General features: G+C 45.8%; 1 protein-coding gene and 1 non-coding gene across 3 annotated transcripts in view; both read right to left on the bottom strand.

The window, feature by feature from the left end:
• Positions 1-22,894, bottom strand: part of ST8SIA2 (ST8 alpha-N-acetyl-neuraminide alpha-2,8-sialyltransferase 2) — a 60,336-nt gene that overhangs the window by 15,837 nt on the left and 21,605 nt on the right. The window contains exons 2-4 of one of the 2 annotated variants that reach the window (XM_060095087.1): positions 9,777-9,839; positions 7,594-7,722; positions 2,820-3,077 (exon numbers count right to left, since the gene is read on the bottom strand). In XM_060095087.1, the coding sequence (XP_059951070.1) occupies positions 2,820-3,077; positions 7,594-7,722; positions 9,777-9,839 (450 nt within the window). The remainder of the gene's footprint in view (positions 1-2,819; positions 3,078-7,593; positions 7,723-9,776; positions 9,840-22,894) is intronic. The other variant, XM_060095088.1, reaches the window with a different exon arrangement.
• LOC132489700 (small nucleolar RNA U109) lies at positions 22,082-22,225 on the bottom strand. Its single transcript, XR_009532087.1, has one exon. It is a non-coding gene; the product is annotated as a small nucleolar RNA U109 (small nucleolar RNA).

Here is a 22,894-nt window from a genome sequence, read left to right as displayed (position 1 = left end):
GGGCTAGAGCCTAACGGAAGGACTTCAGAGACTATCAGCCCCACCACCCAGGTTACAGATGATGAAACTGAGGCCCAGAAAGGGGAGTGACACACTCCGAGTCACGTGACAAATGGGTAGCAGAGCCAAGACTGGACTCCAGCTATCATACCACTCATCTTGCTGTGCAAGTGTCAAAAAAACAAAACAAAGCAAAACAAAAAACTGTTGGTTAGAACCCGCTGTGGCCTCTGGAAATCCTGGGGCCGGGCTGGGTGGAAAACTGAAAACTCAATATGGAAACCAGGTCAGGAAGGCCGCCTTCAATGCTGCCAGGCTCCCTAGGAGGTGATCAGACCCTGCCAGGGTCAGCTTTTGCCCTCTGACCATACCTTTAACGCCCTCCCCAACTACCCTCACCCCTTCTCTGGCTTCTAATCAGATAAACCTGCCACTTCCCTTCTCCTCTCCCCTCTCCTCGCCCTCCCCAATTTTTCGACTGGAGAGCTTGGAGAAACAGGACTGAACCACTGGGTATGCCAGGCACAGACAGAACCTGGCAAAGGACAACAAACTAAAACAAGCGTGGCTGCTGGGCTGCAGCAGCTCGTGCATCACAGTGGATGCAGGAGTCAGCACCCCATCTAATCCCATGTCCTGAGGTCCAGGGAGCTCTGTGATAAGGCCGCTTCCCAAAGCCCAGGACAAGGCTCTCTTTGCATCAAGAGAGTCCCGGTAGAAACGTGAGATGAGGTTCTGCCAGTGCTGGGGTGCTGTTTAGGATGAAACTTGAGGCTCTGTGTGCCCTACTTTTGACCAGGGGACAGCAAGGCCTTGTTTTTGAGTTGGGTTGGGGGTCAGGTATCAGGGCCGTGAGTAACTGTGTCCAAATGTGTCCCCAGGCGACTGGAAAATGAGAAATGAGAATGAGAGCTCATTCTCTCTTTGGAGAGAATGATGGTCAAGTACAAATACAAGTCTCTCTGTCGCCCCTTCACTTCCCAGATTTTGTCTACAGGAGAATAAAGGTACTAGTAGAGTACAACTTAAAAGAGTTTTCCAAACTTGGGCCAACAACTGGCCAGCCCAGGAGACTTTTTAAACCAACCTTTTGTACTGGGCTCTATCCAGGGGTCAGCAAACTTTTTCTCCAAAGGGCCAGATAATAAGTATTTTAGGCTTGTGGGCTATACGCTCTCTCTGTTGCAATTCTTCAACTCTGTACAACTAATTCAACTCTACATCACAGTGAGAAAGCAGCCACTGAGGATATGAGAATGAATGGGCATGGCTGTGTTTCAGTAAAACTTTATTGATAAAAACAGGTTATGGGCCATAGTCTGCCTGCCTCTGTTCTAGACCAACGGTTCTCAATCTTGGCTGTACAAGATCCTTTTTGACTCACGTCCTAGGGAAATGGAAATAAAAACAAAAATAAACAAATGGGACCTAATGAAACTTAAACGCTTTTGCACAGCAAAGGAAACCATAAACAAGATGAAAAGACAACCCTCAGAATGGGAGAAAATATTTGCAAATGAAGCAACTGACGAAGGATTTATCTCCAAAATATACAAGCAGCTCATGCAGCTCAATACCAAAAAAACAAACAACCCAATCCAAAAATGGGCAGAACTAAATAGACATTTCTCCAAAGAAGATATACAGACTGCCAACAAACACATGAAAGAATGCTCAATATCACTAATCATTAGAGAAATGCAAATCAAAACTACAATGAGGTATCACCTCACACTTGTCAGAATGGCCATCATCAAAAAATCTACAAACAATAAAAGCTGGAGAGGGTGTGGAGAAAAGGGAACCCTCTTGCACTGTTGGTGGGAATGTAAATTGATACAGTCACTATGGAGAACGGTATGGAGGTTCCTTAAAAAACTAAAAATAGAATTACCATATGACCCAGCAATCCCACTACTAGGCATATACCCTGAGAAAACCATAATTCAAAAAGAGTCATGTACCACAATGTTCATTGCAGCTCTATTTACAATAGATGGAAGCAGCCCAAGTGTCCAACGACAGAGGAATGGATAATGAAGATGTGGCACATATATACAATAGAATGTTACTCAGCCATAAAAGGAAAGGAAATTGAGCTATTTGTAGTGAGGTGGATGGACCTAGAGACTGTCATACAGAGTGAAGTATGCCAGAAAGAGAAAAACAAATACTGTATGCTAACACATATATACGGAATGTAAAAAAAAAATGGTTCTGAAGAATCTAGGGGCAGGACAGGAATAAAGACGCAGACGTAGAGAATGGACTTGAGGACACGGGGAGGGGGAAGGGTAAGCTGGCACGAAGTGAGAGAGTGGCATGGACATATATACACTACCAAATGTAAAATAGATAGCTAGTGGGAAGCAGCCGCATAGCACAGGGAGATCATCTCGGTGCTTTGTGACCACCTAGAGGGGTGGGACAGTGAGGGTAGGAGGGAGACGCAACAGGGAGGAGATATGAAGGCATATGTATATGTATAGCTGATTCACTTTGTTATACAGCAGAAACTAACACAACATTGTAAAGCAATTATACTCCAATAAAGATGTTTTAAAAAAAAATCTTGGCTGTACACCAGAAGCCCTCAGGCTCCCTGGGCTACATGCCCCCACCCCTCTGACGGATTTAATTGGTCTCGGTTGCAGTCTGGATGTTGGAACTTTCCAAGGCTACCGAGAAATTCTAATGGACAGTCAAGGTTGAGGAAGGGGACTCACCCAACTAATCTTGTTTGATCCTTTTGGGACAACGGGCAATGCTCAACTTAAATATGCCTGTCACTTTGTGTCCAGGACATCTACCGCGGTTACCTGATGACAAAGCTGTGTGTGTCAATCTCCTGCCCGCAGCCGCTGTTCAGCAAGACCCCGGAGTTGCCCACGATGGCACACGTCCCGAAGTGCTTGTTCTTCAGCGGAGAGGTTCTGGGGAGGAGCTCATAGAGGTTCTGGGACACGTTCATTGTGCTGTCTCGGTCGAAGATGTAATGAATAATATCTCCGGGTTTCAGGGTCCCCTTGAGGACAGAAATGTCCTTTTCAGCATCCAAGAACTTTAAGATTTGCTTCCTACGAAAACCAAACACACATGAGGAAAAAGTCTCCTGTTGCTACCTGCCCTTTGCCAACCTGGCTTTTCCTCTCCTTGGTCACCCTGCAGGGCTGATGCAGCCCAGCACACAGGGGCAGCTAGAGGTCAGAGGCCCTCTGAGAATCTCTGGTTACACAGTTTTTAAAGTAAAATCTCCAGTTAGGATCCTCACCTTCCTAGGGGCAGGAATAAAACTTCCCTGTAATTCTGAGAGGATTTCTATCCTTTTTCTGACCACATCTCATCCCGTCTATGTGTTTGACTGGAGAATCTCCAATCTCTGGCTCTGGGCAGAGACTGGCAACATGGCCCAGAGGCCGATCTGGTCCTCCTTCTAGGAGACAGGATACCTGCCCTGGGAAATGACTTCATCAGGACTGAATGTGAGCTCATCATGAAGGGCCCTGGAAGGAAGGGTGACCTGCCACCCTGGTTTGCCTAGGAAAGCGTGGTCTTAGACTGAAAGCCTTGTACCCCAGGGACAAACTGCACCTGAGTCTGGGGCAAACCCAGACCATGGTCATCCTGTCTCATACTCCCCTCTCTGAGTGGGATTCAGGGCCACCATCTGACAGGCAGTCCCGAATTAGGACCTGGAAACCGGAATGACAGGTGTCCCTCATTCCTCAGTGGCCTATTTTCTTCCCTGGAAGCCTTCTCTGGGCACAGGGGCCTCCCAGGGGGCTAGTGGGTGTGTGGACACTGTGAGGTGTGTCAACCACTCGCCGTTTGCAGGACTGCGAACATGGCCTGCCGTCCGTGCACTGGTCCTTTCTGTGCTGTGTGCTCCCTGGCCCACTTCACTGCTGTCTTGTTTGGAGTTTGTAAATATTGATACCTCTCTGGTCCCACAGAGCAGCGTTGCTTTGTTTTGTTTCAGAACAAAGGTGATCAAAAGACAGCTCTCGGGCCTCCCTGGTGGCGCAGTGGTTAAGAGTCCGCCTGCCGATGCAGGGGATGCGGGTTCGTGCCCCGGTCTGGGAGGATCCCATATGCCGCGGAGCGGCTGGGCCCGTGAGCCATGGCCGCTGGGCCTGCGCATCCGGAGCCTGTGCTCCGCAACGGGAGAGGCCACAACAGTGAGAGGCCCGCATACCGCAAAAAGAAAAAAAAAAAAAAAAAAGACAGCTCTCTAGGCTTCAGCATGACTTTGATTTAGGGGGAAAGCTCCAGAATCATCTAGCAAAGCACATAGATGGGATGGGATGTGGTCAGAAAAGGGATAGGAATCCTCTCAGAATCACCGGGGGAGTTTTATTCCTGCCCCCAGGAAGGTGAGGATCCTAACTGGAGGTTTCACTTTAAAAACTGTGTAAACTGCCCCAAAGGTTTTTAGAAATGATTCAAGTCATCCGGAGAAGGAAATCTGGTACCCAGATCACCTGGAATTAATTTCATTTCCTGCAGCTAGTGAGCCCCCATCTAGAACAGACACAATGCTGCTGTTCTTTTCCACCAAGCCCCAGAGGAACAGGACCTTCACACGCTTTGCAAATGTGAGGATTTGCAAGGTGGCTGTACCATTGCACAGATGGTAACACTGATCCCTGAGAGCCTGTGTGATCTGAGATGGTCACAACCTGTGGTGTATCCCAGCAGGATGCACATTCAATTATTTGGGGAACTACAAAGAATTTAGAAGCTCCAGGCTGATGCCTGAGAAATCCTGATTCTGAGTGTGGCCCAGGTCTCAGCATTTCAAAGGCTCCGCAGGGGACTCTAAGGTGGGTCCAGGTTTGGGAGCCTCTGGCGTCACCAAGGGGCACCTAGAATGCTTGACAGGGCACAATGCTCCTGTTCCACTGGTCTTGCCTTATTAATAATCTTGATCTCGTGCTTTCATGCAGGGGAAACCACTCTTGATGAATAATTTGTATCTCTTGATGGAAAACAGAGATACAACAGAAAACATCGTTTTTATTTATAGTGCTTTACCCAGGATTACACAACTTTACAAACTAATATGGTCTGGAAATTGCTGAAACCTTTGCAATTACTTACCCCCAGAGTATTTAAAAGCAAAGAGAGCCCCCAGAAATCCCATAGATAAACTCCTCTGTGGATGGGTTAATTTCTAACTAATTATGAGAAATTACTACTAATTATTAAACATCATTCCAAATCACTCACAGAATCTTTATTATGAATAATGTTGGTGACTAATTGAAGGAAGATGAAGGAAATCCTTTTCTCCCCTGGGTGAAGGCACATTGTTCCTGTCAAGATAGCTGTGTGTTTGCAGGATCCCCATGGCGGCCACAGTCCGGTCTCCTCCGAAAGGGGGAAACCTTTTCTCTACCCAGTGGTGGGAGAAAGAGTGAGTGGAGATTGAGGTGGGCTTGTGCTGGCAGGAGGATTTCACTCACAGGTGGTGTAGTGGGGTGAATAGTGGCCTCCCAAATATATGTTCACCTCCTAACCCTGGAACCTGTGAGGTGCTTTATTTGGAAACAGCATCTTTGCAAATGTAGTTAAATTAGGGATCTCGAGATCATCCTGATGGGCCCTAAATCCAATGACAAGTGTCCTTATCAGAGATAGGAGAGGGGATACACAGACACAGAGCGAAAGGCCACGTGAAGACAAGGCAGAGACTGGAGTGACATGGCTACACGGCAGGGAATGCCTGAAGCCAGCAGAAGCTGGAAGGGGCAAGGACAGTTTCTCCCCTGGGGCCTTCAGAGGGAGCGCTCAGAATTCTGGCCCCCAGAACTATAGGGGAATACATTTCTCTTGTGTGAAGCTACTGAGTTGGTGGAAATTTGTTACAGCAGTCCGAGGACTCGTGCTTCACGAGGGCTGCTGACCAGGGGTGAGTAACGCAGGTTGGCAGCTGTTGGGGTGTAAGATGAAGGCCGAGGGCCCAGCCAGGGGCCCTCCGAAGAGGCCTTGAATGAGGGGAGGCAGAATGGTGGTGACAGGAGTCAGCTCCTTCAGATGCTTTCTCAGCTGCTAGGGCTCCAATCTCACACCTCTCTACTCCCCACACTTCCTCAGGCCCCAAATCCAAGCCTCAAGAACCCGGGGGTAGGGGCATTCTGATAGTGAGCCCACCTGAAGGGGGAAGCTCCCTGCTCTGTATGGTGACACTCTTGGTGGCTATGGTCAAGGCTGACCGCCATGCCCCAGACCCCTGTTCTCAGCTTCCTCTCCATGATGATGGGCTGGGAAGGTGGGCTGTGATAGTCAAGGCTTTCCCGTCTAGTCCTGGTTACTGCACTGACCTCATCACCCCCATTCCCTCCTCCTGATGGGTGCTCCAGCAACACAGCACAAACACCAGACTTCAGGCAGCAGCTTGGCATGCCTGGAAAACTCCTAATTTTCCTTCAAAACCCATTGCTCCTGGCAAGTCTTTCCTGGCCAGCCCTCTTAGTCCCCTTACAAAATGGAGTACTCTCCTCAGTATGATCTATCTCCAACTTTTTTTTTTTTTTTTTGGTGGTACGCAGGCCTCTCACTGCTGTGGCCTCTCCCGTTGCGGAGCACAGGCTCCGGACGTGCAGGCTCAGCGGCCATGGCTCACGGGCCCAGCCGCTCCGCGGCATGTGGGATCTTCCCGGACCGGGGCACGAACCCGTGTCCCCTGCATCGGCAGGTGGACTCTCAACCACTGCGCCACCAGGGAAGCCCTATCTCCACCTATTTATATGAGGCAACACTGCCTAATGTGTACATCACACTGCCCTGCTCTATCTTTGTTACATTTGTGACTCCTGCCAGCATGTCTGATTCATGTCAGCGCCCCCGGCTCCCAGCACAATGTCTGCAAGTGAATGGTTGGGTTATACTGACCACTCTTTGCTGCATCTATCACAGCTCTGTCAAAGTCAAGTGGCCAAAGTGCTGACATTGGAATCCCTTCCTTACAGTTCCCCATTCCCGCCACCCAACAATGACTGCACTGCTCTGGAAACATCACTCTGCAAAGATCAGGACAAGTGTTGCTCTCTGGCTAAAACAGACCTCTCCCTTTGTGGTTAGGTGTCCCATCAGCTCCTGGGTCACCTGATGCCCAGTTGTAGCTTTTCTTCATGTCATCAGGGAGTGGCTGCCTACTCAAGTCACACGGGCTGTGGGAGGAGACAGCTCTCCAAAGACAAATGGGAGGACCATCGCCGCTGGAAGGAGATGGATGCCAGGCAAGGACTGCTGCTTTGGGGCCCTCTGGGAGAAGCCATCTGTGATCCCCGCCCCCCCGCCCCAGGCTCTCAGTGCTGCTGACCCAAGAGCCTCACTCCCTCCAAACCCAGGACCTCAGCCAGTTGCTCCTGTCACTTCCCCGGCCTGAGTCACCGCACACATGTGCTGGGCTGCCGGGCTTGCCTGGGGTTTTTATTTCCAATTGATCAGTTAAGAGATGAAACCTGCCTCAGCGGGAGGTAAACATTTTATTTCTACCCTGACTTCTTTAGATGATGGAGAGCGGCAATTTGTCAGCTTGTGCCAAAGAAGGCCAAGTCTGTCTCTTGTCCTAGAGGTAATTACCACTACCTGATCCTCAGAGAGAGCGTTTGGTTGTGTCTCCACTTGGCTGAGGCTGGTTGGATGTTGCGCTTAAAGCCTTCATTACTTCTGTCAACGACAGCCGGCGATGAGGAGCCATTTATTACAACTTCAGCTCTGGAAGGGGGAGGAAAAAAAAGAGGAAGAGGGGAGACATGATCTATTAGCAAGCCAATGACAAGTCTAATAGTTTTGTTTTTGCACAAGCTTGAATGTAAACTTCTTCGGAGGAGCAAAATTGCAGTTATTACCTGAGAAGGGAAGGAAGTCTATTTATCTTCTAGAATGCACCAACTCTCTCCCTCAGGTATTACCTACATATATTCTGGGAGATAGGAAGGGGGTGATGAACTATCTTTCTCCCCACCCCCAGCCCCTGATGTTTCCTCCCAGTGAAACCTAGCCGTCACTGTCGTAATAGTAATGCTTCTTCAAGCCACTTTTGTGAAACTCCGAAGAGCAGTTGCATTAACAACCAAGTATCATAAGATGGTTTACAAACTTAATAAAGAGGAAACAAAAACTCATATTGGGGCAATGGGATGTAGCTTTATCTCATTATCCCTCGTTTGTAAGATGCCACTTCAAACGTCTGTGTAGTTCCAGAGTTATCCGTGCTGTTTCTCTCTCCCACTAGACTGTAAACAGGGGAGTTCCCTCACTCATTTCTATATTCCCCAATGGTCTAACATAGCAGGTGCTAAATAAATAAGTGTTTGTTGAATCTGAATTTGGATTTGACCTTGGGGGGTGCCTGGATGGATGAAGTTGCTGGCTGGCTCTGAATGCCCGGGGCCAATCATAATTCTGGGTGCATACAATCTTTCCACCTGACTCAGGCACTACAGGACCCGCTTGAATTCAGATGTTTGAAATCTATGCTAGTAGGTTTCTATGAAACTAGGTTACAATTACATCTCAAAAGGCAGTGTAGGAGCCAGCCTGCCTCTGCCGGATGCACACAGATGCATGTGGGTCACATCGCAAGTTCCTTTTGTCTGGGCTGACAGCAGATTCTCTCAGCTAGAATGATAAGTGGATTTCTGATGCCAAATTCTGGAGCTTTAAAGAATTCAAACCAAACAACTATGTCCTCTGCATTTATCTTGGAACAGCCAAGTTAAAAAAGATGAAATCCTTTTAACAGGTCTAAACCCAATGCTCTATTTTGCTTTCTGTAGGTAGAAAGGAATTTATTTGGGGGTGCACTTTCTCCCCACATACCTCCATTCCCAATATTCCTGACTCCTCTGGCTGATATTCCTTGTCTGGGATTCAAAAATATGTAACTTTTGCAGAGAACAGAAAATTCAAGGGTTTTGAGTAAGGTGGATGCATTCCTCCAGCCTGCAGGCTTAAAGGGAACCTATGAAAGGAAACAAAAGACCTGACCCTTTGCAATTTTTGCTGTTTTCATGAACAGGAGCAGAGGGTGTAGTGAAAAGATTTCATAAGTTGTGTGACTATGGGAAAATCACTTTATCTCTCTGAGCCTCAGTTTCCCCATTTATAGAAAGAAGGTATATAAGAGGAAGATATCCTCTGGATGGGGACTGGACATGGTCCAACCATAGCCAGTGGCACGCTTGAGTCTGTTGGCTTGCAAATCGTTTGCTCACACTCCTGTATCAAGCTGTCTTCTGGCCAAAGACTGTCATTCGAGGAAACACTCTTAGAATTTAGAGTGTGCCTTCAGTAATCAAGGTTAACATTTCTGAATTGACTTCCTAAATATTTTTAAGAGGTCTCAGCAAAGTTCCTGAATGCTCTATTTTCCGTCTTTACCTCCTGGACAAGCCATCTACCACAATGAAATTGGGTGAAATTCCTGATTCCTTTCAGAGTCTCCATTATTCGGCAAAAATTCAAGTTATGAATAAGCTCATTGGTGGCTGAAGTGCCTCCAAGTGAGTGGGCTCTTTTGCAGAAAGAGACTCTTACTCATCTGAATTTTCTACCTCTGCAGCCTCTAGACCTTGGGCCATTTCACGGGCTCTTCTATTGACAGCTCCCCCCTCAAAAGTGATTAGGGAAATGCAAAGCCAAAGTGAAACGAAACAGATCTCTTTGCTACTTGCTAAGTAAGAAGGGCACCATCCAGCAACGAGGAGAAGCAGATTAATAGCTGCCTTACAGCAAAAACAAATGAACACAAAATCTAATTTACAAACCTATTAGATTTGCTATGTAAGCTGTTCACAGCTGATCTGATTGTACCTCTGCCTCCAGAATTCCTGCAAGACAAAGGAAATGCATTATTTATAAACCCGGCTCTTCTTTGCAAAGCCCTCTTCAGTTGCCAGGAGATCTCACAGCCCGCCTTGGAGAACTACAGAGGGACAATGAAATCTCACCTAGGCCTCTCCAGAAATGGGCAACCTCCTGGCCCAACCACAAACCCAGGCATTTTCAAGGAAGTAGACCTCCTAGATGCTCCCCCGCCTCTCACTTGAACATTGTTTCAATTCTCACCAAGGTTTCCACTTGAGAATTTCATTTGAGCTTTGAGACAAACTCCTTTGTCTCCTCTGGTTAATCTCATAGGCTAGCATGCTTGAGCCTGACTAAGCACCTGCTGTAGCATGACTCAGTATTTCCTTTAGCCTGACTCATCATTTGCCCCTGGTCTTCGCTGGCTGTCACTCACCTGTGGTAAGACGTTGTCCATCATATTATCTCCAAACTTGAGACATCAGAAGTCCAACAGAGGCAGCAAGACTGACTCAACCAGCGCCTCCAACCAAATGTGAGAATGATTTGCTTTTTGGGGGCAGGAAAAATAATATTAAGTGGTGTCACTTTACCAGGGAGCAGGAGATGGGTGAGTAATGGGGTCCTTTGCTTCTTCCTCTGGAGGAAAAGTTTTTGGAGTAAAAGCATTCTAAGGCCCTTTCCAGCTCCACCATCTCTTCAGTTCTGTCGATTCCATTCTGGATGGGGGCCATGAAGTTTCACCCTGCTTTGCTAATCACACTGGGCCAGGGGAGAGATGAATCCATCTGCTCCTGGTACCCAGCCCACTTTGTGCTCTGTGTGTGTTTTTTTAAAGTTGTATGTGAGACTAATTATTTTTATTAAGTTAAATAATTTTTTCACCACTGATTTATAGGATATGTGGTTTGAGGAGACACTTCTTCACACTTTTCTCATTTTTTTTTTGGAGAGCTATAATTTTTTTGTGATTTTTGTTGTTGTTGTTGTTGTTTTTTGCGGTACGTGGGCCTCTCACTGTTGTGGCCTCTCCCGTTGCGGAGCACAGGCTCCAGGCGCGCAGGCTCAGCGGTCATGGCTCACGGGCCCAGCCGCTCCACGGCATGTGGGATCCTCCCGGACCGGGGCACGAACCCGTGTCCCCTGCATCGGCAGGCGGACTCCCAACCACTGCGCCACCAGGGAAGCCCTTTTTGTGATTTTATTTTAATTTTTGAATTAACTTTTATTGTAGTACAGTTGCTTTACAATGTTGTGTTAGTTTCTACTGTACAGGAAACTGAATCAGCTATATGCATACATATATCCCTTCTTTTTTGGATTTCCTTCTCATTTAGGTTACCACAGAGCACTGAGTAGAGCTCCCTGTGCTATTCAGTAGGTTCTCATTAGTTATCTATTTTATACATAGTATCAATAGTGTATATATGTCAATCCCAATCTCCCAATTCATCCCACTCCCCTTTCCCCCCTGGTGTCCATACGTTTGTTCTCTACGTCTGTATCTCTATTTCTGCTTTGCAAATAAGATCATCTATCATTTTTTAACATCTATCATTTTTTAAAAGTTCCATCTAGCCTTTCAGTCAAGGTGTTGGTACACTCCAAAGAAATAATTAAAATCACTGCAAAAGCTGTATATTTAAAGAATCCTGTGATTTAATAAGAACTCTTTGGGGGAAGTTACTGCCTAACTCCTCACTGGTTTTAAATCTGGATTTTTCTATCTGCTTTCTTTAGGATTCACATACTTGTAGATATAACATTGTGTGTGTGTGTGTGTGTGCACGTGTATCTTTTCCTGATAGACTGAATGTCCTTTCAACATTATTTGGCAACAGGAAATATTCTGCCTCATAGCTGGATGACCAGGCAACAGGATGTGTGCTATGACTCACCCAGTGCCTCATCTCAGGTCTCCCTTCAGGTCTCAAGTTTCATTACACACAGTCTAATTCTTAATTACACAGAGTATCATTGGTTCTTCACATTTAAGTCAATGCGTAATATCTCTTTTTCGTCTCTCTTCATTTACCCTTGGGATGGCGGCATTCTCACACGTCTAATTCAAGGGTCTGGGGATACCTGGCCATCTCTGGCCTGTAACCATAATCTACTTAGGTCAGCGCCTAAGGGCTTTCCTGGGCCCACTGCTGTCCACATGACACTGACCTTTCACATGTCCTAACCCTGACCCCAGTCCTCAAAATCAGCACTCCTTGGGGGAGGGAAGACTTGCTGGGCCAGATATTAAGTCAAGTACAGTAATTAAAAGTGTGGTCATAGCTCAAGACTAATGAAAGGTTACTGGAACAAAAAAGATTGTCTAGAAATGCTGCACATGAGAATTGATGTATGATTTTAAAAAATCATTATCAACGAGAAATTCAATAAATGGTTTGAAGTAGTTGATTAATAATCTGGAGGTGAGTTGGAGGGAAATCATGTAAGTGTTCCCTGACATAAATTTCAAGTGGATTTAACTAGTGTTTCTCAGACTTTAGTAATTCTCATATCCCTACCAGCAGTTTGCCATATTTTGTTTATCACCCATACTACTAACTACTTAAGTTTTTAAATTGACTCATCTTTTAAAAACTTCTTAACCTACACAATGCCATCTGTGAAAATATGGGTTTGATATCATGATTATATACTCATTTGAAAAGAACACAAAACCATTACCACAAAAATATTTATCAATGGAATTCCTAAAATCATCTTACTTATTACCAAGGACACTTATAGTACCTCTGGGGAAGACTGAATTAAACAGTTAAATATTTAAAGAAGGCAGCCCATACAAAATTGGTAAGAAAATGGAAGAGGATATTTATCAAATCTTGATGAGGTATGAGGAATATATGAGAAGGACTTTTAAAATTCAGAAGTGGAAGAAGAAATTCTAAGAGAAAATACAGACAGACAAAAAATCTTCATAAAAAATTAAAATTCTGCTTATACAAACAGCAAAACTCCACAAACTCTGTTCAGCATCTTTCTTGAAATCTGAGAGGACTCCAGGTGAGGTGAGCACTGCATCTGTGCATCTATCTGGTTTAATGCAACCAGGGGTTTGGAGAGTACTCAATGCTGAGCAACAACTTCCTCCTGCTTTCTCTTCTCCTGCCTCCAGGCCAGGTCCTGGGGAGCATCCAGTCCTGCTGACTTGGCCACCACAAACCATGCACTTTTTCATACCAATCCTTCCTCTAACTCTGGGTTTCCCCACCTCGGCCCTATTGATATTTCAATGTTGGTGTTGGGGGTTGGGCAGCTATCTGTGCACTGTAGGGTGTTCTAGCTGCATCCCTGGCCTCTACCCACTTTAGGCCAGGAGAAGCCCTCCCCATACCCCCAAATTGTGACAACTAAAAATGCCTCCAGACATTGCCAAATGTCCCCTGGGGCAGGGAGGCAAAATTGCCTCCATTTGAGAACCTCTGCTTTGAGGTTTGTTTTCTACCTAATACCTCTGGGAAGATGAATCCCCTCCATCAGCCAACCCATCCAATCGCCTTCCTATGCTAAACCCCAAGCCCAACACCTGTGCTTCCCCTCAAAACCATCTTAGTTTTCAATTCTCAGCCGCCTTTTCCTTCTCTTCCTAAAGCATTCTATTACAGCATTTGTCACCTTTTCATATTTAATTATTTCATGGAATCACAGATGTGAGACTTTAAAGAAATTTTGTCATTGAGATAGTCTAAACTCCTCCTCTTATAGTTGAAGAAACCAAGGTCTAGAGATTTGGTTCTGGTTTCAGCTTCCTCAGCTGCTCGCCACACTAGAAGGGAAGCCCCTGGATGGTGTGCATTAACCATGTCTTTTATTTTCTTTATCTGATGCTTTGACATGTGGGACCTTGCTGACTGTGGAGGGACAGCTCCTCTCAGGGTTAGCAAATTCCTAGAGATAGTAAACAACTGGCCTGGGAGTGCACCTTTCCAATACAAATCAACTAATCTAGAGCCCATACCCCTGCCACCTCCCTTAGTGGGATCTTATTCTCTGGGCCACTATCCACCTGCCATAATCACCTGGAGCTAGGTACAAGACATCTATGCATCTATCTGGTTTAATATAATGAGGGGTTACAGTTGTCCCAGACAGGTAGGACAGCTCCTATGCCCCAGAGTCTGCTGAAGTTATCCAAACTAGCCAATCCTAAGCCTGCTTACCCTGCTTCACCCTTCCTTCCCATGGAAACCACAATAAAGGCTTTTGCCCACAGTTCCCCCTCCCCTCCCTCCTAAGTGACCTAGTGCTACTCCATGTGGCCCTGCATGATGTGGTGTGCCAGCCCTCTTGGAATGTGGGAGTATAACAAACTACATTTTCAATGGTGGTCATCTCCGGATCTGTTGGCCTGACCATACCTAAATAATAATAAAACCTATATTAAAACAGGGGGACCCTGTTTTGTTCACCTTCCCCGCCTTGCATAGTACTTTGTCCAAGTGGGGCTCAGTGAATCAAATCTAACTTCAGTGCTAAGTGGGACTTTTCTTCCAAAGTCTTCCCTGCAGTTTGCATGCTGTGTTCACACATATTACTTATACCTGTACAAGACACAGTTTCACGTCTCAGATACCCAGAGAATGGGGCAGACCGTCATTCAAAGAAACTCAGGTTGCAGATATTTGGCTCAAAATGAATCACATGAATTGGCAAAGGATTTTTTTTTTCTAATTAGGTTTTGCCTCCATTGTTATTAAAATAAGCTTACATCCCTTGTGATTGGGGAATGCTGACACCTGCTTGGTTGAATGACAGAGGAAGATGATCAGGTGAGAAAAATTTGCTAAAGATAATTCATCAACTTCTGAAATCATAGAAACAAAGATGCTTAGGTCATCCAAATGAGAAAATATATGGGAAAGCTCTTTGCACACTATAAAGAACTCTATAAAACAAGGTATAATATTAGTAACAATCACTGTCCACTTGACCCTGCCCAATATTCTCAGCCATAGTGAGGATGGAGGTTGATTACTCCAAAGCTCTACATTTTAAGATGTCAGTCTCCTTTCCACCATGAACATAATACTCTTTCCGAGCAGTAAACTAAGACAAAAAATAAAAATAGCCTGTTTAAAAAAATAATAACAGGGACTTCTCTGGCGGTCCAGTGGTTAAGACTTTGCCTTCCAATGCAGGGGGTGCGAGTCCGATCCCTGGTCAGGGAGCTAACAGAAGCAATATTATAACAAATTCAATAAAGACTTTAAAAGTGGTCCACATCAAAAAAATCTTTAAAAAAATAATAACATGCATATTTGGATTTGTTTTCAGTGAAAAGCAATTAGCAAACCTGAAAACTGCATTTCTGTTTAGCCCAGTGGTTTTATAGGTAAGGTCATGTTTCAGGGTGCTGGGGTCTCACAGCTGTTTGAATCTCCCACATCCTTGGTTCCTCACTGAAGAGTCAGGCTCAGTAAATGAACTTTCAAGAGCTGAAAGCTTTAATTAGGAGTGCGGACCCAACTTAAGCAGTTGATTAGTCCTGAGAATAAAAGATTAAACTATAACACAATTCATGAATTTGCAGATGATTCTTCCTTTACAGTTTTGGGAAGATAATGAACGTGTGCTTTCAACTTGTGTATATAAACCACTGGGGTCCCTGCCTGTTGATCCTCCAAGGACACGTTATAAGTATGTGGCCCCACAAACACATGATAGGGAGAAAAGAAGGAAAAGGATGATTTGCAGTCATCACATGAACAGAGCAAGGGATTCCAACAGGGTTCAAGGGTGTTTTTTTAAAGACTTTTTCTTTTTTGTGGTAAAATATACATAACATAAAATTTCCATGTTATCCCTTTTTAAGTGTATGATTCAGTGGCATCCAATATATTCACAATATTGTGGAGCCATCACCAGCATTTATCTCTAGAATTTTTTCATCACCCCCAACAGAAACTCTATACCCATTAAACAATAACTCCCCAATCCCTCCTCCCCCAGCCCCCTAGTACTCTATTCTATTTTTTTTTTTTTTTTTTTTTTTTTTTGCGGTATGCGGGCCTCTCACTGTTGTGGCCTCTCCCGTTGCGGAGCACAGGCTCCAGACGCGCAGGCTCAGCAGCCATGGCTCACGGGCCTAGCCGCTCTGCGGCATGTGGGATCTTCCCGGACCAGGGCACGAACCCATGTCCCCTGCATCGGCAGGCGGATTCTCAACCACTGTGCCACCAGGGAAGCCCCTCTATTCTATTTTATTCTTCTATCTCTGTGACTGTGTCTACTCTAGATATTTTTTGTAAGTGGAATCATACAATATTTGTCCTTTTATGCCTGGCTTTTTTGACTTAATAAAGTATTTCAGGGTTCATCCACGTAGTAGCATGTCGGAAACCTGGCTTTGGATGTGGCTATTCTCAGGAGCTAGAATATCACAGAGACGGGGGAAGGAAATTCCCTTCCAAAGTGTTTGTGTCTGGATCATTGAGCACCTGTGATTAGCACAGGAGCAGAGGTCCCACCAGTTGACAAGTGCTTGGGGCTCAAGAGCTCAGGGGCTCTCCTGCCCAGAGCGTACTTGGCTAGGAACTTCCTGAATTTTTTGCTGGCAAATTGAGTTTTGATGCCCATTTCCTCCTCCATTTGAAGAGCTGGTCATACTTGGCCAAGTGCTCAGATGGGCAAGGGGGCACCTGCCTTGGCTGGTCCAGTGCAGATCCAGTCACAAAGCTGGCAATGACAGTATCTTCAGTTTCCCTAGCACAGTGAGAAATATGGTGCCCCATCCTTTGGACTGGGCCAGTTTGAACTCCTGAAAAGACTCTGTCACAGGGTCTTTTTCATTCACTCTGAGCAGAAGGCAGTTGCACAGAGTCCTTGCCCATAGGCTTGGGAATACATTTCATGTTGGTCACTGTGCAACCATCCCCTACCACCTGGGCACCACCTCCACTAGTGGAGAACTTCCAAGCTTTCCAGTCATACTGGTCTAAGGCATCTTCAGTGGATGCCACTAGGTAGTCCTTGATGAAGGACTTGTACTCATTCACCAACTCATCAGAGTGATGTAATGGCTGGGGTTATCAGGAGACCCAAAGTTCAAGGTCATACTTTCCAAACTCTAAGAGTTAGATGCTGCTGCATCTGTGCCATTCACCAGCCTTTCCCATCACATTCCACAGCAACTCCAAGACCCTGAATTCTTTAGGATATAAGTTGGCAAACTTTTCCTTAAAGGGCCAGACAGCAAATATTTTAGGCTTTGTGGGCCAAGAGGAAAAATTGAAGGTCTTATGCAGATGAAGATACTTAAACAACAAAAGAGAAAACAAATTTCGACAAAGTTCTTATTGATGAAATTAAAAATATAATAATGATTGAGTACATTATTTTGGGTAACAGGTCTATTAATAAGAAGAATGTAATTCTTTTTGGGGGATAAGACTTTAGTTAATTGAGGTTCAAGTTAGTGTTCCTGTCGTCATGGTAGAAAGGTGGCCTCATTCTTCTATACAGCCTTCCCTTGCTTCTCTGAAACACTGTTACCTTCCCACTGGTGAACTCACCGGATTGTGTTACCTGAATCTCTCTTTTGGACTTATACTCTGTGCACCCTAACAGTGTTGAGGAACCTGTCATATGGGGAAGCAAGTTAAGAGCACAAGCTCTGAGATAAGACTCCCAGTGTCTGCATTCCAGCTGAACTAATCATTAGCTGTGTGATCTTTGACTACTGCTAACCTATCTAGAAGCTTCCATTTGTTTCCTCATCTAAAAAAATGAGTAATAGTATCTACTTCATGGAGTTTTTATAAAGATTAAGTGAGCTAATGAGTGCAGAGGTTAAAACAGTGCCTGACATATTATAAAGCACTTAGTATTAATGTTATACTTATTTTGATTTTTTTGCAACTCTTTAAAAATGTAAAATCATCTCAGCTGGAGAGCCACATGATAACAGGCAGCTGCTCGGCTTTGACCTGTGAGCCGTGCTTTGCTAATTCCTTCTCTAGGATGTTAGGAGCAAAATGCCCCTCCACAAAGCGTCTTTGCCACATTTCTGATGACATCCTTCTGGTTGAGGTAGGCTTCTGCTGCCATGAGCATGGCTTTCCTGAAGTCACAGCTCCAACAGTGAGGATCACAAACTCCTGTATTGTTGACTCGTTAGCAGTGTGAGAACTACCCTGGATCACAATGAAAGCTGGAACTGGTCAGTCACTTCTGCACTGCCAGCCAGGACTCAGTGTGACGGTACAGTGGCCCCCCTCTCAGCAGCTTCAGCTTTACAGGCAGCAAACGACACTTCTGGTATGATGTTTGCACCAAATTTAGGTTTACTCCCAGTGCCACCCGTGTCTGACACCAGTTTGTTACCCTCCTCCAGGTCCACCCACTCAGCTTCCAGCTCTTCAGGCCAGGTCTAACACCTTCACTGATGTGCTCAGCAGTCTTTGAGATGCCTTTTCCTATTCAGCAAGTCTTATCATGGCACTGGAGCTCTTGGACCTCACAGACACTGAAACACTGCTGGGCACAGAGCTCCGAAGAGACCAGCGTAGGTTTCAGCCTTGACAATGGTGTTTCCATGAAAATTGAGACCTCTGGCTTCTGTGGGTGTTGTAGGCGCTAACAGGAGGGTTACAACAGCAAGCACATGGGCTTCTGTCTTCTTATGCCCACTTCACTGAATGCTCAGCTTCTTCTTCTGCCATCCCCTCTTCCTTCACGTTAAATATTAGCTTGGTCTGATGTATCCACTGGCTGTAATTTCAGCAAACTTTTGTTTGTTAATCAGCTTCCATCAGTGTACAAAAAGGTACCAGCTCACTCTTGGCTCTTCCCTCTGCTCGACCTCAGAAAATATTCGTAAGAACGGAGGGCTTTGATTACAGCCAATTTCCCCAGTCTGTTGTACTAGTCATCTGCACATCAAAAAAGTAAACAAGCCACTTGGATGCCAAGAATTTCCCACAACACTTATTCCTGATCTTTTCTCTTTCTCATCATGACCAACAACCAGGAGAGAGACCATATAATTTATCATCCAGACCAAACACTTTCGCCGTAAACCGAGTCATCAACCAGAAATGATACATGAACTGGGATGACCAACTCATGTGGTACTGGTCCTCCTCCAATCTACACTCATTTTATAAAGGAGACAGACTTTATAATACAAAGACTTCTAAGAGAATGCTGCATTCCAAATCCAGACCACTCAAAACCCCAGAAACCAAGGCAGTTAAAACTCAGAGATGATACATATCTATGCAGTTGGTTGAACTGGAGCTGGTGAAAGCTGTCAGTAGAGAAGACTTCTCCAGTAAGTGGTTCATGGCTATAGAGCCTTTTCTGAGTCCCTCCCGCCCCCATTCTGAAGACCCTTCTTTACAGTGAACCAGCGTCCCTTGACCTGCCTCGTCACACCTGTCCTGGTCACACCTGCAGCAAGGTTCTCCCCACACTCAGCTACCACTGCAGCTTCACCTAGCACGTGGCTTCACCACCAGCCTCTAGACTGGGGCCAAGCCTAGGACAGGGTCCTGCTCATCGCTGCATTACCATGGAGGGGTGGAGGTCACATATCTCCTGCACATCCAATGTGCTCCAAAGAGGACTGCTGAATGAATAGATGAGTCAAAAAAGCTGAAGCCATCCCTTCTCTGTAGAGAAGAGGATTCAGCCCCTGCCGGAAGCATGTCTCGGGGAGGAAGAAGGGAAACCCCAGCCTCACTCCCACCCCCACTGCCCACCTACCCACACCTGCCAGGAGTGCTCCAGATCCAGGGCCTTTGCACTGGCTGTTCCCTCTCCCTGGAACATTTTTCCAACAGACACCCCATGGCTCACTTCTCCCTTTCCCCTTTTTCAAATCTTGGCTCAGATCGGACCTTCTCAGAGTGGCCTTCCCTGACCATCCCATTTAACATAGCATCTGCTGTCCTACTCCCCCAACTGTGGCCCTTCCCACTCCCATCTCCTTTTGTCTTCTCATCACCATATCATATATCTTGTGTATGGTCTGCCTTTGCCACAGGAGTGTAAGTTCCATGATGGAAGCACTGTGTCTATCTTGTTGATGGCTGCACCCCTAGTGCCTGGACATCATCGGAAGTCAGTGAATATTTACAAGTAGAAGGAATCTGCCTCCTCCCATCCTTTGTTACAACAAGAAGCCAGCTGTCCTCTTATCCAAACCCAGTACCTCCACCTGTGTTCGGAATTGCATCCCTTCCTGCCTTTGGCGATTCTTATTCCATCAACTACTTCTTCTCTCTTCTCCATATATTTACAGCTTCCTTTCAGCTGCGTAATAATTCTGGTCTTTATCTTGGACCTTGTATATGTCAGACTCTGTCCTACGAATTTTATATTACTTCATTTAAGCCTGACAGTAGTCCGAGAATGCAGAAATGATGATCCATTTCTACCTGAGAAGAAACAGAGGCAGAGAGAAGGGGAAAATCCTGCCCGGGGCCACACAACTACTAAGAAGTGATGCCAGGATTTGAACCCAGCAGGCTGGCTCAGACCAGCACCTTATGACTCTGCCATGTTGCTGGCTCATCCCCACTAGCATTTATGTATATGTTTGCTTTTCTCATCTTCAATAAACGACCCAACCTTCCTTTCATACACCCCTCAGCTACATCTCTGTCTCTCGCCAGCACTTTGTAAACTTCTACACTGTCTGTGATTCCTTGCTCCACCCTCTCCCCCACCACTCCATTCTGATTCATGTCCCCAACACTCTATCAAAAGCACTCTTGTATGAACACCTTGTGATGGACATGTCTGTCCCCATCTTATTTGAACTCTGTCAACATTTGGTGGCATGTCCTCCTTCCTGGATAAGTAAAGTTGGGACTTCCTGGTTCTGGCCACAGGGTGGCCCTGGACAAACCTTCTCCCTCTGGAGGAAATAAGTTGCTGGGAAGAGACATGATAAATGATCCCAAGTGAAGAGAAGGGTTAGAGTCCTCAGGGCATCTTTAATATTCCTTCTGGCTCTGAAAATCCATTATTTTAAATCAAGCTCCTCTCAACACTTTAAGGTTCCATTAACAACGACATAAAATCCCTCCTTGATTCTTTCTGTTCCCCTGACAGAGGGTGCGCCCCCAATTAAAAATCTCAATTTTTCTCCATATTCATACCCAACAAGATTTTGTCCAGCATTACTTTCTATCAAAATATAGAAAATATTTTTCTTACAAAATATTAGTTTTATAAAATTTTCAGATACAAAATATGGTTGAATATTTTTTTCAACAGCTTCCTGCCCCCCCCACCAAAATTTACTCCCCAAGAGTGATGGCTTCACTATTCCAGGTGACAATCCCAGTCCCAGACGTACATGTTAACAAAACACATCCTTAGGAAGGGGATGTGGATTCCAAGAGAACATGCTCTTCATTTGCTTGAGCTCCACCCTGTGCCAGGCACTGTACCAGTGGCATGTTAATTTTCATATTTTGGTTTTAGAAATAGGACATGCAGGCTCAAAAAGTTTAAGTGACTTGCCCAGGGTCCCCCCCAGCAAATAAACTGGCAGAGCAGGGATTCAGTTTGCATGTAGTCAAACCATGTGTGCCTGCAGAACACTGGCTCCTGCACCCTGCCCTTCACCTGCTGCATGTAAGAATTTAATACACAGTCAAAGAGATGCCAGAGACTTAAGAGGAAGCAAAGGTTACTCAACAAGTAGTTGTGCGACACTTGGTGAGCTAATTGGGAAAATATTCAAGTCAGATTCTCCACTGGCACCACATCAAAAAGGACAAAATGTGATCTAGCCATTAAAAACTAGGCTTAGGAAGAGTTTTATATGAAAATTCATTCAATCCTATTTTAGTCCATTTGGGCAGCTAGAACATAATACCGTAGTCTGGGAGGCTTATAAACAACACCAATTGATTGCTCACAGTTCTGGAGGCTGAAGTCTGAGGTCAGGGTGCCAGCATGGCCAGATGAGGGCCCTCTTCTAGGTCACAGATGTCTTTTATCCTCACATGGCAGAAGAGGTGAGGGGTCTCTCTGAAGCCTCTTCTATAAGGGCACTAACCCCATTCATGAGGCCCCCACCCTCATGACCTCATCACCCCCAAAGGCCCCATCTCCAAATACCATCACATTGGGCATTAGGATTCCAACATGTGAATTTGTGGGGTGGAGGACACAAACATTCAAACCATAGCACTTCCACTGGCCCGTCACTTAGCGTCCACTATTGACAGTTGCTGCGGCCTCCTGCTGCAGACACAGTGTTAGCCTTGGCTGTCGTTTTCCGCTTTTTTATTGTATTAGAAATATACCACTGTAAAACCTTAACAGAGAGGTTGGCAGCCCTGAAAACTTCTCATTTCATTCATGTCACACGGTGTGGATAAATCCGTGCTCTTTAAAGAGAAGCAGAACGTCTGTCCAATGTGCCATGCTCTGCTCTTGAACCCGCCTCGCTGGGACTTGAAAGCCCTCTGCCTTAAGCCAGGCTTTCATCCCTCCCCTTTGTTCACTTCTTGACAGACCTGCATTCAGAGAGGCCGTGTCCTTATTAACACAGCTGCAGCCTTTTCCTGAGAAAACCCCTGGAGGGCACCTGGGTTGGGGATGACTTTAAAGTCACTTTTCTTCTGGGTGTTTGATATGTCTTGCCCCCTTCCCTACTCTGCGGGACCTGGATAAATGCGGCTCCCCTGACAGCCGACACCACTCAGGGAATGTCGCCGTCACCTGGAAGGAGGACGGCGGGACCATCAGTAAGGGGGCTGGAGTTCTGGTTCCCAACGTGCTCTAGCTTTGCAGCCCTTGGCCTCTCGAGGACTTGAGGTCCTTCTTTGCAAAGCGGGGTCGATTAAAGCAAGAAGCTCCGGGCAGACGTGAATGTCAGTTGCAGTGTTGTTATTGAAGGTGATGGCTGCTGCCTTCGGGGTCAGAAGAAACCACTGCCGCGTGTGGACTCTGCCAAGCCCCCTCGGATCAGCTGTCCTCAGGGAAGCTGCCTTCCAACAGCATGGTCCATTAGGGAGAAATAAGGAGCAGTGGATGGAAGAAAATGGAATGTGTTATCTGTGGCAGAACTGTGATTCTCACCGCTGCTGCTGCTGCT

Source organism: Mesoplodon densirostris, chromosome 4 (assembly GCF_025265405.1).
Source record: "Mesoplodon densirostris isolate mMesDen1 chromosome 4, mMesDen1 primary haplotype, whole genome shotgun sequence".
NCBI lineage: Eukaryota > Metazoa > Chordata > Mammalia > Artiodactyla > Ziphiidae > Mesoplodon > Mesoplodon densirostris.
Note: the sequence above shows the minus strand (reverse complement) of the source record. Positions and strands in the feature narration are given on the sequence as shown.